This window comes from Rattus rattus, chromosome 4 (genome assembly GCF_011064425.1).
Source record: "Rattus rattus isolate New Zealand chromosome 4, Rrattus_CSIRO_v1, whole genome shotgun sequence".
Taxonomy (NCBI): Eukaryota; Metazoa; Chordata; class Mammalia; order Rodentia; family Muridae; genus Rattus; species Rattus rattus.
In genome coordinates, this window is record NC_046157.1 from 43,988,997 (window position 1) to 44,005,715 (window position 16,719).

A 16,719-nucleotide genomic window follows, 5' to 3' on the forward strand; every position below is an offset into this window, starting at 1 on the left:
AAAGGCAGAATGTAATGTTCTTATGTAACTGATCTGTCATAGCATCAACATGTCTTAGAACTACCCATGCTAATACCCATAGTAAAAAGTGTTACACTCAGCCTTCATCAGAGAATCCATTCTTTGCAGTAAACAGTACTAAATGTAAGATTTATGGCTGTTGACAACTTTGGGGTTGAGCACTTGTGATAGTTTGAATGCCCCCTCCAGACCGTCATATATTTTAATATTTGGTCTTTAGATAGTGGAACTCATTGGGAAAGGTTAGAAAGTATAGCCTTATTGAAGGAGGTATGTCACTGTGAGCAAGCTCTGAGATTTCAGAAGACTGATGTCATTGCCATTGTGTTCACAGGCTCCTGTCGTGGATCAAAATGTGATGTCTCAGTTACTGGTCCAGGGACATGGCATCATGGTTTTCCCTGCTATCATAGATTCTGACCCTCTGGAATCGTCAGCCTAATTACATTCTTTTATTTATAAGTTACCTTGGCCTTTGAGTTTGTCATAGCCATCGACAAGTAGTAAGACAAAAGTGGGTACTAGGGAGTGGGTTATTGCTTTGGCAGACCTGACTGGTGGTGGTGGTCTTGGTGGTGGGGCTTAAGTGTGATGCAAGAGGTCAGGTGTCATCTCAAGTGGGCAGTCGAACTCATCCTTGCTGTCTGCATGGCTCTGGCTTCAGAATCTTGAAGGATAAGGGGTTAAAAGATGGTGAAATTGAGGCCATATGGAGCCCCCAAAAAGACATTGCTTGAAGCTTCAGAAGTGAAGCCTGAATTGTACTGGGAATCCCAAGATGTTAGAGGTTTCAGAGCCCTTGGATATAAGTGCTGCGCTCAGATTCCTGAACTAACCAGATAGAGAAATGCATATTGCGAGAAGCAATGCTGGAAGGGCAAAGCCATCTAAGCCCTTGGACATCAGACATGGAACTACATGATTCTGAGTTTTCCCAACAGAGTTTCAGTCCTGCTTTGGTCCATTATTTTCTTACTATAACCTAACTCTTCTCCTCTGGAATCATAATACATATTCAGTGCCATTGTGTTTGCAGTATATTATAATTTTTAAAATTTATAATGGATTGAATTAAGAGATTAGCTTTAGTCTCAGAAAAGACTTATATTTTTAGTCAGTTTTTACACTGTAAAAGAAACTTTGGAAGTTGGATTAAATTCACTTTATAATATGACATGTCCCTGAGGCCATGGAGTCCAGGGAGTGGAATATAATGGCTTGAGTGAGAATGGAACCTATAAGTGTTTGAATGTTTTATTATCAGTTGGTAAAGCTGTTTGGAAGGTGTTAGGATGTCTGGCTGTGGCTAGTTGGAAGAAGTGAGTCACTATTGGGAAGCTTTGACGTTTCAAGACCCCTACCATTCCCAATGCTCTATGTCTCTTGCTTGGATGAAGGTACGACTCTCAACTAATGTTCAAGGTGTCTGCCAACATGCCTTATAGACTCTGCTATTATAGAGCATAAGTCTCAGAAACCATAAGCCCAATTAAACTCTTGCATTTAAAAGGTGCTTCGGTCATACAATTTTGCCAGGACAATGGAAAAGTAGCCAAGCAGACCTAAGCAAGTCATTTATAACATCCCATCTAAGGCTCTGGGAACACTGAAGAGAAGACAGGAAGTACGTCAGAGCCATAAGATAGAGAAAATGTCTGTGAAATGGCATCCTTTACATAAGACAGTCATTGCAAATGAACTCTGCAGTTGCAGGGACTTGCTCTGGAACTGCATAAGATTTGTGTGGTGGTTTGCATATGCACTATTAGAAGGTGTGACCTTGTTGGAGGAAGTGTGTCACTGTAGGGTGGGCTTGGAGACCTTCCTCCTAGCTCCTCCTTGGATGCTCAGTCTGTTCCTGGCTTCCTTCAGGCAAAGACGTAGAACTCAGCTCCTCCTGCACTATGCCTGCCTGGATGCTGCCATGTTCCCACATTGATGATAATGGACTGAACCTCTGAACCTATAAGCCAGCCCCAATTAAATGTTGTCCTTTATAAAACTTACATTGGTCATGGTGTCTGTTCACAGCAATAAGACCCTAACTGAGACAACTTGTCACTAGAGAGGTGCTCACCAGCCCTCCATCTTGCTGTGGAACTAATAGCTATTTTTAGAGTCTCAGAGAGGAAGAGTAATTTGCCTTCTGTTGTGAAACCACTGATGAACCCTCCAGGATTGCAAGGGTAGTGTCAAACTCATGATTATTTATAGAGTTTTGTTAAACTCAGCAAGTCTCAAAAATTAGACATTAATATGAGAAAGAATAATAGGAAAGAGTAGACTGTAGATAAAGGTGAGAGCTAAAAAAATAGACAGTAGGCTGAGTGTGAATGAAAACTAAACTAAAGCACACACACACACACACACACACTAACATACACATACATGTGTATACTAGTTTTTAAAAGATAATTTACTGAACAATTACTTGAGGACTATTCTGTCTGAGCTGTAGATTTAAATGAACACACCAAAAGAATAAATGTGAATAGCTCCAGTCAGGTTGCTATAATTATTTCAAGGGCAAGGCCTGATCTTCTACTTTAGTAGAAAATTTGTATAGTATTTCATAAATAATCATAGAGCTAAACATTGATATCAACAACTGAAATCTATGTACTGATATTAGTACTGATTATAGAGTGAATTATGGAACTACCTTTCAATATTTGTTTTTACTCATGGCTCAAGGAATAAATATGTAGTCAAAAAAATTTGGCTTCCTTTCACAAAATAGACAAATGAGATGTCAAACCACTATTTAGTCATTATTAGTTCATATAAATATTAAAGACTTACATACTTAGTAATCTTTCAAGAACTCAGTTCTTGAACATAAACATTGAATCAGATATCATATATTATATACTTAGTTTAGTCATTTGTTTTTATTTTTTACTTAATATGAAATTTTGCTTTCAATCTTAGATGTTGCTAGCTTCTCTGTATTGGAAGACAGGTGCCATGTCTCAAACATGCAGGTATAGCCCATTCTTGTGACATAGTCCCAGATCATTTCATGTTGTTGAGAAGCATAAAAGTCAGAAATCAATTGTATTATTTCAGTGTGTATCACGACCACTTGTACTGTGCCCTTAGTTTATAAAGGGCTTAATTGTCAGCTTGATTATATTAATAATCTTCACCTTTGTAGACATGATTTTAAGTGTAATGGAATGATGGAATGTGATTTAAGTCCTGGGATCCAGGAAAGATTTTATGTTCATCTACCTCATAAAACCAAACAGAAGGTTCTTTCTGTCATACTTCCCTTTTCTCAGCTAAGATGTCTTACAATCCCTAGTGGTAGATTTTTGGTAACTGCCATACAAATATATTGAAGAAATGCCCACATGATTGGTCTACTTCCAAAATCCAGTAGGAGAGCCAGAATCATGCCAGTGATCACAATCAGAACTGTCATACACATGGTGTGTGTGTGTGTGTGTGTGTGTGTGTGTGTGTGTGTGTGTGTGTGTGGGAGAGAGAGAGAGAGAGAGAGAGAGAGAGAGAGAGAGAGAGGAGAGAAAGAGAGAGAAGGAAAGGGAGGAGAAAGGAAAGGAAGAAGAGGAGGAAGAGGAGAACGTCATTCACTGAATTCCTTGTAGAAACTGTATTTTAGTAAAATCAAATTCTTAGAGGCAGCTTGAGTGAGATTACCCAACATAAATTAATAGTATTTGAAAATTTGAACTCCAGTTGTTGGGTATTTAGGTAAGATTTGGAGGTCTGTCCATGTTTGAGGTCTTGCTGGGAGTGGGCATGCTGGTCAAATGACTCCCATCCTATTCAGTGCACTCTCTCTGCCTTCTGAGCTCCCAGTTATTTCTTTTTTGTTCTGCCATTGTTGCTTCTAACCTTCTGTCTGAAACTGTAAATCTAATTAAACACTTACTTTTCTAAGTTGTTTTGGTCAAGGAATTTATCACAGCAACAGATAGTACCTAACACACTCAATCATCTTCAAATTAATTACTGTTTCTAGGATGGAGTTCTCAAAGACTATTAGAGCACGAGAGGTCCACTGTGTTTTGGAAACAAAGCTGGGTTTCTGAGACAGCCTTATTTCACTGAACTGTGGAGTTCCTTTATTCATCCTTTGCCAGTATCTTTGAAATACCCTTAAGGTAGGTAGATTTAAGACCTCTAACCTTATATGGTTTATATTTCTTAGCTCAAACTCCCTGAGACACTCATTGGTTAAGGTGATTATAGACAAACGAATCGTACAATTTCCATGATTTTATATGTGAATTAAAAGTTCTTATACTTGCATTTAAAACTGAATTGAACAATATAAAGATGCGTTGTAAACTTCATGCTAATAATTTGAAGCTTTACAACTTGTATGTAGGGGTTCATTACCTTGATAATAGAAGTCCTATGATACAACAGGAGAAAAAGAAGAGAGACAAGGAACATCAGAGTTTCATTCCTTTCATGGCCCGTTGTCCTTGTTTTATAAGCAAAAGGTCCAATGGGTTTTTTTTGTTTGTTTGTTTATTTGTTTTGTTTTGCCTTTCTTCACCATCGAGTAGACTACACAGCTGGTATTAATTACTTCAGAATCAGGAGGAAATGCTGATAAATGTATAACAGGAAAACACTATTTGAACTAAAGATGCTACGTGAAATTTTAAGTTGATTAAAAAATTGGTAATTGTCTTTTAAATGATATAATTGAAGGATATACGGCAAGACATTGGATAATACACACATATTATTAATAAAGCTAATATATACACTAAATATGTATATATTAATTCTTGAATAAATTAATGTGTTTTCAACTTTGTGATTACATCAAAATACTGCAAAGCATTACCTCAACAGTTTCAGAAAATTAAACAGTGAAAATAGTATTCAATAATAATTAGAAATGAATTGGTTTTCCACATCAATCAATTTTTTGTAGCTAGTTTAGTCATAACATCAAAATGACTTTCACTTTTTAAACCAAGATTTGCATTGGTATTGCAAGCCATTTTCCTAGGCTATAGCAGTACTTTGTATCATGTGGCAGTTAAAGAAAATTTAGACTACAATTCTATTCACTGATCTTCAATTTAGTTTGTCACCTATTACCATGGATAATTTTCACAGGATTCAAAGCATTTTTGGTTAACTAATCTTTATTGTTTTTCCATCTGTACAGACAAATGCAATGAAAATTACTTACATAGGAATAAAGGAATCAAAACAGCTAGAAGATTTTATTATTTTAAATTTGAAAAGTTTTGTAGTTTTTTTCTTACAAATATATAAAATAGGAAATAGTTGATAATCTTAACAGTCAGTAGCTGGAAATAAAGAGAAGAATAAACATGTTTCCCTAGAGAAGAAGAAATGATATCTATAGTAGAAGTTAGTTTGCTGTTGATTATGAATAACCTTTTGTTTTAAAGTCATTAGGTATAGCACTGAAGGAATTAATGGAGAAGAAATTAGGCTTTAGGAATGAAAATGCAATAGTATTTTCTTGTTACTTTCCAGATACTCTGCTTGAATTTAAGACTTTGCCTTTTAAGTGACCACTTTCTGCCCTAGTCTTTTTATGTAGTCTCAGAAATTTCTCTTAGATTCACAAGCTACTCAAGTTTCATGTTTCAAGACAGGCTCTTTTGCTTTTCTGCCCAACCATTCCTACCAATTTGCTCATTTTGCTCAGTTCTCCTTCTCAGGGAATATCAAAGGGAGTGTGCCGGCAAAGAGATGATTAATTCTACTTTGTACTTCTATTGTTTCAGTCTTAGAACACAGAACATCTGGAAGAAATAACTATGAAACAAATACCTTCCCATGATGAAATGTATGAATGAAAGACTAATTCATCCCATCATCAACCTTTGAAATCTACAAGTATTTCTTGTAATAATTAGTTACAGGATGGTTCATTTTATGTATAATAACATACTATCTTTGCCTTCTAATAGGATTTATATGATATGGGAAAATGTTATTTAAAAAATGCAAGAGCAGTGCTCTAACTTCTGAGTAATGGAGCCCTTACCTAAAGAAGGACAGTTCCTTTTCTTGGGGAATGTGGTTGCTAATAGGATGCCCATGTTCCAGTGTATATTCCTACAGTCATTTCCATATTGCCAGTGCCAAGTGGGCTCAAGGGAATAGTTATAGTTATAATAATAACACAAAGAAGACAAAAATGGAATATAAAGTTAGAGAGAGACAAGTTGTATCTAGGGAGATAGAAGGGCCATAGTAGGTAGTAAATAATATTTTACATTTGTATAAAATTTTTAAAAATAGAATATTATTAAAGATGAATAGTCCTGCTCAAGTGAAATTATAACATGTGTCAATGTGCTCATAATTATTCAGGATGAATGGTCCACTTGTCTGTACTGGTGTCTAGGAGCTGAATCACTGATTGACTATGTCACAGGAAATTAATTTATAAGGTCAGGGGTTTCTTCCTGTATCAATTACTCAAAAGAAGCTTGACAATAAAATAAACATTAGGCTTGGAAATAACTTGATGTTTTGCAAAACTAAAAATAAACTTTCCAATTACATATTCTAATATCATTCAACATTTGGCAGGGCTATAAAGTAATGATTAACTAGACTGACATTTCTGTTATCTTCACTAAAATAAAATATTCACTGTACTTTCCCAGAGGGCAATACTTTTCCCGAGGAGAGAGGTAAATTTTACACTTTGATGCAAGGTGTCTGGAGCTTTAGACTCTAGTCATTTGCTTTGGCCGTAAGAACATGAAAAACCCAGTCTACAGCAGTGCTGGCGTCAGAAGCTAGTCAGGTCACAGGTACTCCCTGTTTAAACAAAAACAAACCTTATACTACTGTCTTCCAGTCAATGTATTGTTAGCAAATACTTAAAACTTAGATTTTTTTTCTGTTTTTCTCTGAGTTGACTTGTACCCGTGTTAGAGAGAATTTCATCAGCATTTGTTTTAAACACTGAGGGTGAAAAGATGTCCAAATACAAAGCACGTGAGCATAAAAGATGATGCCCAGCTATGTTCTCCAATGAGGCACAAAGGTTGTGTGAATTTTAAATACGTTGTGTTCCCAAACTTCAGAGAACTAAAAATAAAAGGGAACACCTGGGGTTTGAAAACATATTGGTGTGCTTTGTAGATTTCAGTCTATTTCAGTGCCCGTTCAATTAATTACAGCTGCCAGAGCGAAGATGCAAATTCATGATGAAAAGTTGAACCTGACTGCAGACTATACTTAATTGTCACCCAACAGTGGTGATGGGGGTATTGAACATATATTTTAAGAAGGTAAAGGATTTGACAGCTCGCCTCTGATAATAATTGATTTAATGTCCCTTTATCCACATCAGCAGAATTAATGAAGTACATTTATTTCACTTTGAAGGTGCTTTGCACATGTCAGTGTGTCTATAAACAGAGTTTGCTTCTTCTTGACTGTCAATGATGAATACTTTACTTTGCTAATTTTTATCTAAAAATTAGATATTTGTATTGCTTTGTATTGAATTGCACATTTGATTGATTGATTTAACGATTTACTGAATTGAAAATTAAATTTTTTTTCTGGTGTTGATTTTGTATTTTGCTTCCAAAATAAAACACCTTTCTGGTACATTTAAGAAAATAAGGCATACCTGTTATTGATAAGCCACACTAATTAAAAGTTATATGGTCTTATCCAGAATACCAAACCCATATCTGACAATATCACAAAAGCTAAGAACTTGAGACTACATATTTCATGGGTCCTAAAAAAGACATACTACAAGTACTCTGTTGAAAGAACATAACAATAAAATGAATCCTGGTGGCATATTAATATACTGATAGAGCAAAGCCTTCTTCAACTCATCAGAGGAACTTCTTCTTGTATTAAATAATAATTACCATAGAGATTCACAGCTGGGCGATGTGTAGAGAATGAAAGACTTTTGAGTATCTGGCCTTAAATGGATTATTGTTAAAACCTTTCTCTCTAGGCTTAGGAATCTATGAAGAAGAGAAGGCGAAAATATTATAAAAGCCATCGATGATGGTTGACTCTTAGGCAGTCATTCTCAACCTGTGAGTCAAGACCTCTTTGGGAATCACACACCAGATAACCTACATATCAGATTTACATTATAATTTGTAACTAGTAAAATTACAGTTATGAAGTAGCAGCAGAGTAATTTGATGGTTGGTAGTCACCATAATATGAAGAACCGTATGAAAGGTTGCAGCATTTGGAAAGTTGAGACCCACTGCTCTAAGAAGGCAATAGTGTCCCCCAGACACAGCAGGGTTTATACATAAATGAAAGTAACAGCATGCACAAGGCCTGTATAAGTTCAAAGCAGACAAAAGTCCAGCATGAAGAATAGAAGTAGGCATAAATTCCCACTCTTAACATAGGAGTCAGTTACAATGCATAGCTGCTCAGAGGTAGAAAATGGTTTCAACTAGTGACACTCCACACTCCATGGCAGGGCTCAGGAACAGGAGTGGTTGACCAACACAAAACAGACTTGATCATGAATTTTTGATTTTGGTTTGTTTTTTGTTGTTTAGAAGAAGAAAGAATATGGAATTTCATGGTTAGTGGGGAAAGGGAAAATAGAGGAGTCATTGGGAGGGGAAAGAATATTCTCAAAATATATTGTATTAAAATATTATACAATCATTTTATTTTAAAAAATTAAAAAGATATTGTGCGAGTTTTTAAAACAAGGAATTGTTATATTTTTAGTTTTAAAGTTCATCTATAATGTCACAATTTGTTCATCTAAATGAAAAATATTCAGGAACTGTTTTCACAACTCTAGTTTTGAGAGGTTTGTAAATACTTTGTTTCTGTTTTGTTTTGTTTTTTTCCCGTGTAGCTCTATCTGTCCTGGAAATCGTTCTGTAGACCAAGCTGACCATCTGCTTCCTTCTGCCTTCCATGTGCTGGGATTAAAGTTGTGTACCATTACCAACTGGTTTAGAAAGACCTTTTAAAAAAATTAATTATAAGCAACAGTAAACATTTAAGTGGTTTTCTTAATATTTCTTAAATATGAAAAAATTTCTGAATATGTTAGGTAAACTAAGGTAAATTTTTATATAGTTTTATGGCTCAAATATTCATAGCTTTGGTTTATAGAATTTATTTCCCAATCATACATACATGTTCTCACAAATAGCATCATTTTCTACTTTCTCATTCCTCGTATGCTTTTGGTGTTACAGAGCATCTTCCCATTAATGGTTTATCTCTTAACTTTAAAAATTATCTTAGTTACAGTCTCAGTATGCTCCCAAATTTTAAGTTTACACTATTTGCTTCCATGAATATTGTACTTCTGCAAAATATCATTATATATGTAGTCCCTTAGACTTGGATGACTTGCTTGTTTCTTTTTCTCTGGAAATTTCCCCCATGTTTATTTTCCCTAATTAAATTAATTCTAGTCATTCCTCAGAGGACATATGTATTATTTTTAGAAAGACCTGCACTTTTCCACTCTAGCTTTCAGAGTATCGTGGGCTTTTCTTTAGTAAGACTTAAAGAATACTACTTAGATCTGGTGAAACTGTCGGACCTAGACTTCAAGGTTTATTAGTGCTCTTTCAGTATCATACACAAATGTAACACTCTTCCCACAAATATACTAAGTGAATTTCAAATGGATGGATGAGGCAACTTTCCGTTTTAATATAATTTAATTATGTATACCTTATAAAGATTATGAAGATTAAGGCACACCGTTTCCCTATGTTTTCTTCAGAATAAAACTATCATATGTTGTTAAATAGTTCGAGGAAATAACCCTCAAGGACTTGAAAGAAAATTCTCAAAGAAATTTCAAATTCAATTTTGGCTGACAACGGGGTCCCCAATGGAGGAGTTAGGAGAAGAACTGAAGGAGCTGAAGGGGCTTGCAATCCCATAGGAAGAATAGCAAAACCAACCAACTGTACCCCCAGAACTCCCAGGGACTAAATCACCAACCAAAGAATACAGATGAAGGGACCCATGGCTCCAGCCTCATATGTAGCAGAGAATGGCATTGCCAGGCATCAATAGGAGTGGAGGCTTTTGTTTCTGTGAAGGCTCAATGCCCCACTGTAGGGGAATGGTGGGGTGGTGAGGCAGCAGTGGGGATGGGGCAACCCCATTGAAGCAGGGGGAGGGGGAAAGGGCTAGGGGGTTTGTGAAGGAGAAACCAGGAAGGAGGATAACATTTGAAACGTAAATAAACTAACCAAAATAAAAAAAAAAAAACTTGGTAAACAATGTGGAGGAGAAACCAGGAAGGAGGATATCATTTGAAACATAAATAAACTAACCAAAATAAAAAAAAAACTTGGTAAACAATGGGGACTCTAAAAATTTGGTTTTGGTATACAAATTACTATGAACTCTTTTTAAATTCCATATAGTGTTGACTCCTTTGAGTTGACCAAAAAGTTTAAACCACAGACCCAAAATTTTATTATTTTACAATTGTCAATTCACTAGAGCTTTTGCAATTTCATATAGATGATTCTTAAGGACTTGTGCATCAAAGAACTTCAGTTACACAGAGAGAGGGCAACAAAGAAGGTTTCACTTCAAATCATGGCTCAAGAATAGATTCTCACCTGTAAAGCTGGATGCAAAATTGTACTAAGTGTAAGTATGCCAGTATTTTTGGTTATTGATAATCTATGTGCTCTTTACAATAATATTTAAACATCCTATAAATATTAGTTTTCTCTTATATATAAAATTTAAGAGAACCATAATAATGCTTTGTTAGTTACCAATAAATAGGTATTGTGAGGACTGTTTAATGATATGTTTCCACATTATATAGTCTCAATATGTGGATAGAACTTATTATTTCATGTTTATTATCCTCATATATAATTAAACTTTAAGAAACAATTTATTTAATTTTAAATTTATGTGTGTATGTGTGTACCTGCACAAATTTAAGCATCCCAGTAAATAAAGTTGTAATCTTCCTACTATGAGTTCTTTATCTAAACCTTGATCCTTTGTAAGAACCCTAAGTGAATACAGCAAATACAGAGGCGAATGCCAGCAGCAAACCACTGAACTGAGAATAGGACCCCCGTTGAAGGAATCAGAGAAAGAACTGGAAGAGCTTGGTCCCAACTGCTAAGCCATTTCTGGGGTTATACTTTTAAGGAATTGTCTTACTTAAAAAGTGGAAAACAATTTATATTATGTCCCTGTCATAGAGAAGTAGACTGAATAAGCTTTCACAATCTTGGAATGAAAGGTTGCTGTGTTTATGAAGGAAAGTATATAAGCATGCTTATAGACATGTTTATTTAAAATAATACTTTAAATCCTGATAGGTTTGATTTTTTTATTGTACAAGAATAATTGTGCTAGAACTAGAGGATTCTAATGTGCTTGTTATTACTGTCACATTCAGCAAGATTCTGCTCCTACCAAAAGAGACAGAGAAAAGGAGTAAGCAGGAATCCTATACGCATGACCATCAAGCAAATTATTTGATGTGTGGTTATTTTGTTAATGAAGGAGAAAACTGCTCCCTAAACATAAAGATTTGGACAATAATATTTCCCTTGACTTTATTTATTAGAGCCAAATTTGGAGTTTAGCAGCAAGACAATTTATGTAATATTTCACATTAATCAAAACACATTTCACATCTAGTTCTTATTTACGTTTAGTAGAAATTTAAAGTTTTGTTGTGACATGTTCATAGATATAAGAATATTTTCTTTTATTTATTAATTTATATTTTATTTATTTACATTTCAAATGTTGCTCCTTCTCTTGGTTCCCCATCACAGAGTTCTTTCCCCTGTCACTCCTCCCATTTGCCTCTAAGAACATGCCCTCCCTTGGGTATCCTCCCACCCTGTTTGAATACATATACTACAAAATATAAAAGGAGTTGACATTAGTATATTCACTGTGCTTGTGTAATTTATCACATCTATAGTATAATCAAAACTATTTCATTCTGAGATTAGAAAAGTTCAGGCCATCTACTTATCTATCACAGAGACATAAAAATAAAATTGTTTTACACTTTTTAAATGAGATTGTTCGTTAAGGGTACACTATCAGGGGCTAGTGATTGTCTTGAAGATCATCATGGGGCTTTTTTTTTTTTTTTTTTTTTTTTGCTACCCATCCCAAGCTACATCACTTCTCTTAATATATTACTCTAATATTTTCCCCAGTTTTTATTTCAAGAATGATGGAATCATACAGTGCAAATTCTTTGGTACTTAATTTGTAAAATTAACACCATGTTCTCAAGGGCCATCCAAGATGTATATAGCAGTAGTTTGATTCTATTTAATGTTGGATAGCATTCCAATACAACCAGTGTGCTTTCTCTGAAGATTTATTTTATTATGCGTTTGCTTTCATTAATGTCTGCCATGTGTCTTCAAGTACAGCTGGAGAATGAAAGAAAGCCCTTGACTCCCTGGAGCTAAAGCTCCATTTGTTGTCAACCTCCTAACATGGGTGATGGAAACTGAACCTGTGTTTTCTGGAAAAGCACCAAGGGCTACTAACCAGAAAACTATAAAACACTGCCCATCATTTTGTTAGTATTCTTTAAAAGACTTAGTTTATACTAAGTTACATAAATACTAAGTAACTTTATGTCATTAGCTGAATTAGTCTATTATTCTTTATTAATAGATAAAATGTAACTTTGAGTTCCCAAAAGCTTGATATATTTGGCAATAAGTCTTTAATGAGTATTAAGGAAATCTAAGGTTACACTAGTGGTCATAATTCCATAACTGATGCCCATGAACAAAGAGAATTTTAGGGGACTGGATACAGAAATGAAAAGACCACATGGAGGCATGGAAAAGTTTGCCATTTTGAAAGACTTACAAACCATTTCAAGGTGGGATTGGTCTTTTTATTAACTTCCAGCCTATAGCACTGTGAAAGAGAAAGTGCTGTGTAAGTCACAAAGTACAGGATGTTTTTTACAGCTGATACAGCAAACTAAGAAAGCCTATAAAACTTGCTTTCTTTTTATAAATTTGTGTTAAGTGTTTGCTTATGCTTTCTGTTGTAAAACAGTCTGTTATATCCATATCAATTGTGATTGCTTCTTAAAAGACATTTTAAGACTTTGTATCTTTTCTCTATCACACTCTGTAATATAATTATGTTGGAGGAGAAGTAGACATAGTATATACTTAAAAAGTCACTAGGGTTTATGCCTGGCTATACAAGAACAACATTTTGGAATCACATAATGGGTGTGTTTAACCACATTTATCACGTTTTAAGTCATTTTAAATTGTTTTCACAATGTCACATGAAAAAGAGAATTTGAATGTGTGTGTACCCTTACCTATGTTAGTGGGGCTGTATTTCCTTAAAAGGGTATAATATCATTGTTAAATATGTTAGCTGCAACTTTTAAAAACACAGATTAATTATAATTTGAACAACTGTTGTTATATGTTTTATTTGGCATGGAAAATGGATGGCAAGCATAAGTGGGCTGATTGAATTTCAGTGCATTTAGCAACATTTTATTTATAGCTACCTTCCACTGGCAAAATTAAATACGCACTTATTAAGAAACATTGGTATCTGATTATATTAAAAATACAAACACTCATTACAGAGAAGTACTTTATCTTACCAGCCATACTGCTTAGGATAAAAAAAAAAAAACCAAAACAACAAAACCAAGCTGAAACAGCAACAAAAACAAAATCAAAACCTCTTTATTCACCATGATAAGAAATGAAAGCAAAGAGATCACATTTTTGTCTATTGCATGAATATTTCAATTAATCTAAATTAAATTAAACCAAGCTAGACCAATTGCGTTACCCATAAAAGAGCACTGGGAGTCAATTTTGAGAGAATAACAATGGTACTTACCATCTTGATCTGTGGTCACTGTAATAGCTGTGAATGGCTTGGGAGAAATGCTCAACTCAGAAACTCCATTCATGGCTTCTATTTCAAAGGTATAATTGACGTGAGACACAAAGTCAAGTACTACCACGGAATTGTTGATAAGTCCGGTGGGTCTTGGGATGAATCGAAGTCCTGCCCCGCAGTCTTCACACTGGCTAGCGTCTACGCCACATTTCTTACAGATTACACTATATGTGAGATCTTTTCTCCCTCCTGTGTCACTGGGTGGGCTCCATTCCAAAATAAGGGCTGTTTCATTAATGTTAAAAGCCACATTTCTAGGAGCTGAAGGTGGTCCTGGAGAAAAACAATTAGAAAACAAATTGTATTGGTATAGGACAATGAAAGATGGTGGCGCAACATAGAAATTTTCATAAGCATATGTTGCTAACTTTTAATAATAATTGGTAACCATTTCCTTCCAGGAAGTGTAAAGAACCTGTTTGAATATCTGATGAAGCTTAGGGAGAAAGTCTTTAATGGTGGATACAGTACCTTTCTTAATTTTTGGGTATTTACATTTCGATATTTAATGTCAAAGTCCATATATCTCCAAAGGACACTTTTAAAGTTTGTTTGCTGTAAAATATGTAATTGATGGAAATTATAAATTATGAGATGGGTATCCTAACTTCCTCATTAATTATCTCACCATTTTCTCAGTTTGAAACCAACTGCGGTGTACTCATCGCATTGTATTCAGTCTTTCACTATTTGTACTCTCATTGTTGTGTAGAAAAAACATTTATTTTCTTTGCCAAACACATAGAATCTATTTTCCAGCCATTGGGAATGCATCATCATAAATGTAGAGTAGGTAGACTATTTGGAAATGGAATAAAATGAAAATCAGAGGCAGCAATTAGGAAATATCCCTAAAGAAGACAGGCTATTCTCTCTTTGTTGTCATCATGGACACCTAACTTGGGTTGCTCTCATGATGTATGTGGTCATCTTCTTGTTGATTTTCTACATGTGGCACAGCACATAGTACTCAGCAGCCTCTTATGACATCATCTTGTAAAATTATGCCATTCATCTTTTTTACTCACGTGAGTCCTTCCTATCTCAGCTACTCTTCATTCACTGATCAAATATGACCTGAAGGTCTGTGTCATCAGGGTCAGACTCTATGTTGAGGGATATCTTAATGTCATAAGTCCATGATATAGTGTCTATCTCATGGTATATAAAAATGTCGTAACAATATTGTTTATAAAAAATAGTTGTAACATAACTCATTATAAAAAGGCTGGATCAACCAACATTTCTCCCACAATTTAGAATCTTTCATTTGAAGAAATCTAAAGAGTCCTGTAAATTTCTTTTATCAAGAGAAACTGTTCATTAGGTAGGAATTCTTTAATAATACTGTAGGGCAGAAATTCAAATGGCGATGTAGACATCTTTTGAATATCACCTTATATTCATTTATTCATTAAATGGATGCTTTTTTTTTTTTACTGACTGCCATGTGACCGATACACTGAGAGGTATGGGAGATATTATTCCTGTGTTGTTGCAGTTGACTTTTAGTGGGAGAGCAAGAAAGAGAACACACTTTGATCAAGAGATTCAAATAATAAAAAGTAAAATTTTAGACACTTAAAGGGCATGAGGTGAAGTAGAAACACTCAGAAGGAACTTAACTCTTGGTAACATCGTAAGAAAGCATTAGAAGTGATAAGAAACATCATCCGAGTGATGAGAATATTAGGGGTCAGGAATATGTAATCTAAGTCAAGAAAAAAATCTTAAAAATAAACAAACATGGAACAGGAGGCACCTACGTTAGAAGGCAGGTGGTGAATCCATGAAATGACTTGTAAGGAGCAGCAGGGAGCACTGTAGATAACTCAGGGTAGGTACATTACCTAGAACAGCTAGACAACTTCCCGTGTCTAACAAAAGAAATTTATAATTGTGCGTGTGTGTGTGTGTGTGTGTGTGTGTGTGTGTGTGTACTTGCATATGTGTGTGTGTGTTCATGAGTACATGTGGATAAGTTGTGTGTGGACAAGCGTGTGTGAATGAAGGTATGCACATGCCACAGAGATTGCATGGAAGTCAGAGGACAACCTTAAGTATCTGTTTATACCTTTTACATGGTTTGAGACCTGACCTTTCTGTTGTTTTTCTTTTTGTCTTTTTTTTGTTGTTGTTGTTTATTACATTTTTAATTTATATATATTTTAAGATTTTTTATTTGTAAACACCTTTTATTGGAATTTTAAATTTACATTTCAAATGTTATCCCCTTTCCCAGAAACCTGATATCTCCCCCTGCTTCTATGAGCATGCTCCTCCACCGATCATCCTCTCTCTCCTACCTCCCCGCCCAGGCATTCTCCTATACTGGGGCATTGAGCCTTCACAGGACCAAGGGCTTCCCATTCCACTGATGCCTGACAAGGCCATCCTCTGCTACTTATGTAGTTGGAGCCGTGGGTCACTTCATGGGTACTCTTGGGTTGGTGATTTAGACCCTGGGAGCTCTGGGGACAGAGGGGGGTCTCTTTGGGTAATATTGTTGTTCTTCCTGTGGGGTTGCAAACCCCTTCAGCTAGAGAATAGACTGAGTTAGCTATTTTTTCTTTTATTCCCCTATGTTGAGGACTTGACAGGACCAAGGGCCTCTCCTCCCATGATGCCCAACAAGGACATCCTCTTCTACATATGCGGTTCCGGCCATAGGTCCATCCCTGTGTACTCTTGGAATGATGGTTTATTCCCTGGGAGGTCTGAGTCGGGGGGGATCTGTTTGGTGGATATTGTTTTCTTCTTATAGTGTAG

The 16,719-nt window shown here is 35.3% G+C and overlaps 1 protein-coding gene across 1 annotated transcript in view; it reads right to left on the reverse strand.

The window, feature by feature from the left end:
* Positions 1–16,719, reverse strand: part of Epha6 (EPH receptor A6) — an 893,674-nt gene that overhangs the window by 506,929 nt on the left and 370,026 nt on the right. The window contains exon 5 of the mRNA XM_032900334.1: positions 13,888–14,223. Within this exon, the coding sequence (XP_032756225.1) occupies positions 13,888–14,223 (336 nt within the window). The remainder of the gene's footprint in view (positions 1–13,887; positions 14,224–16,719) is intronic.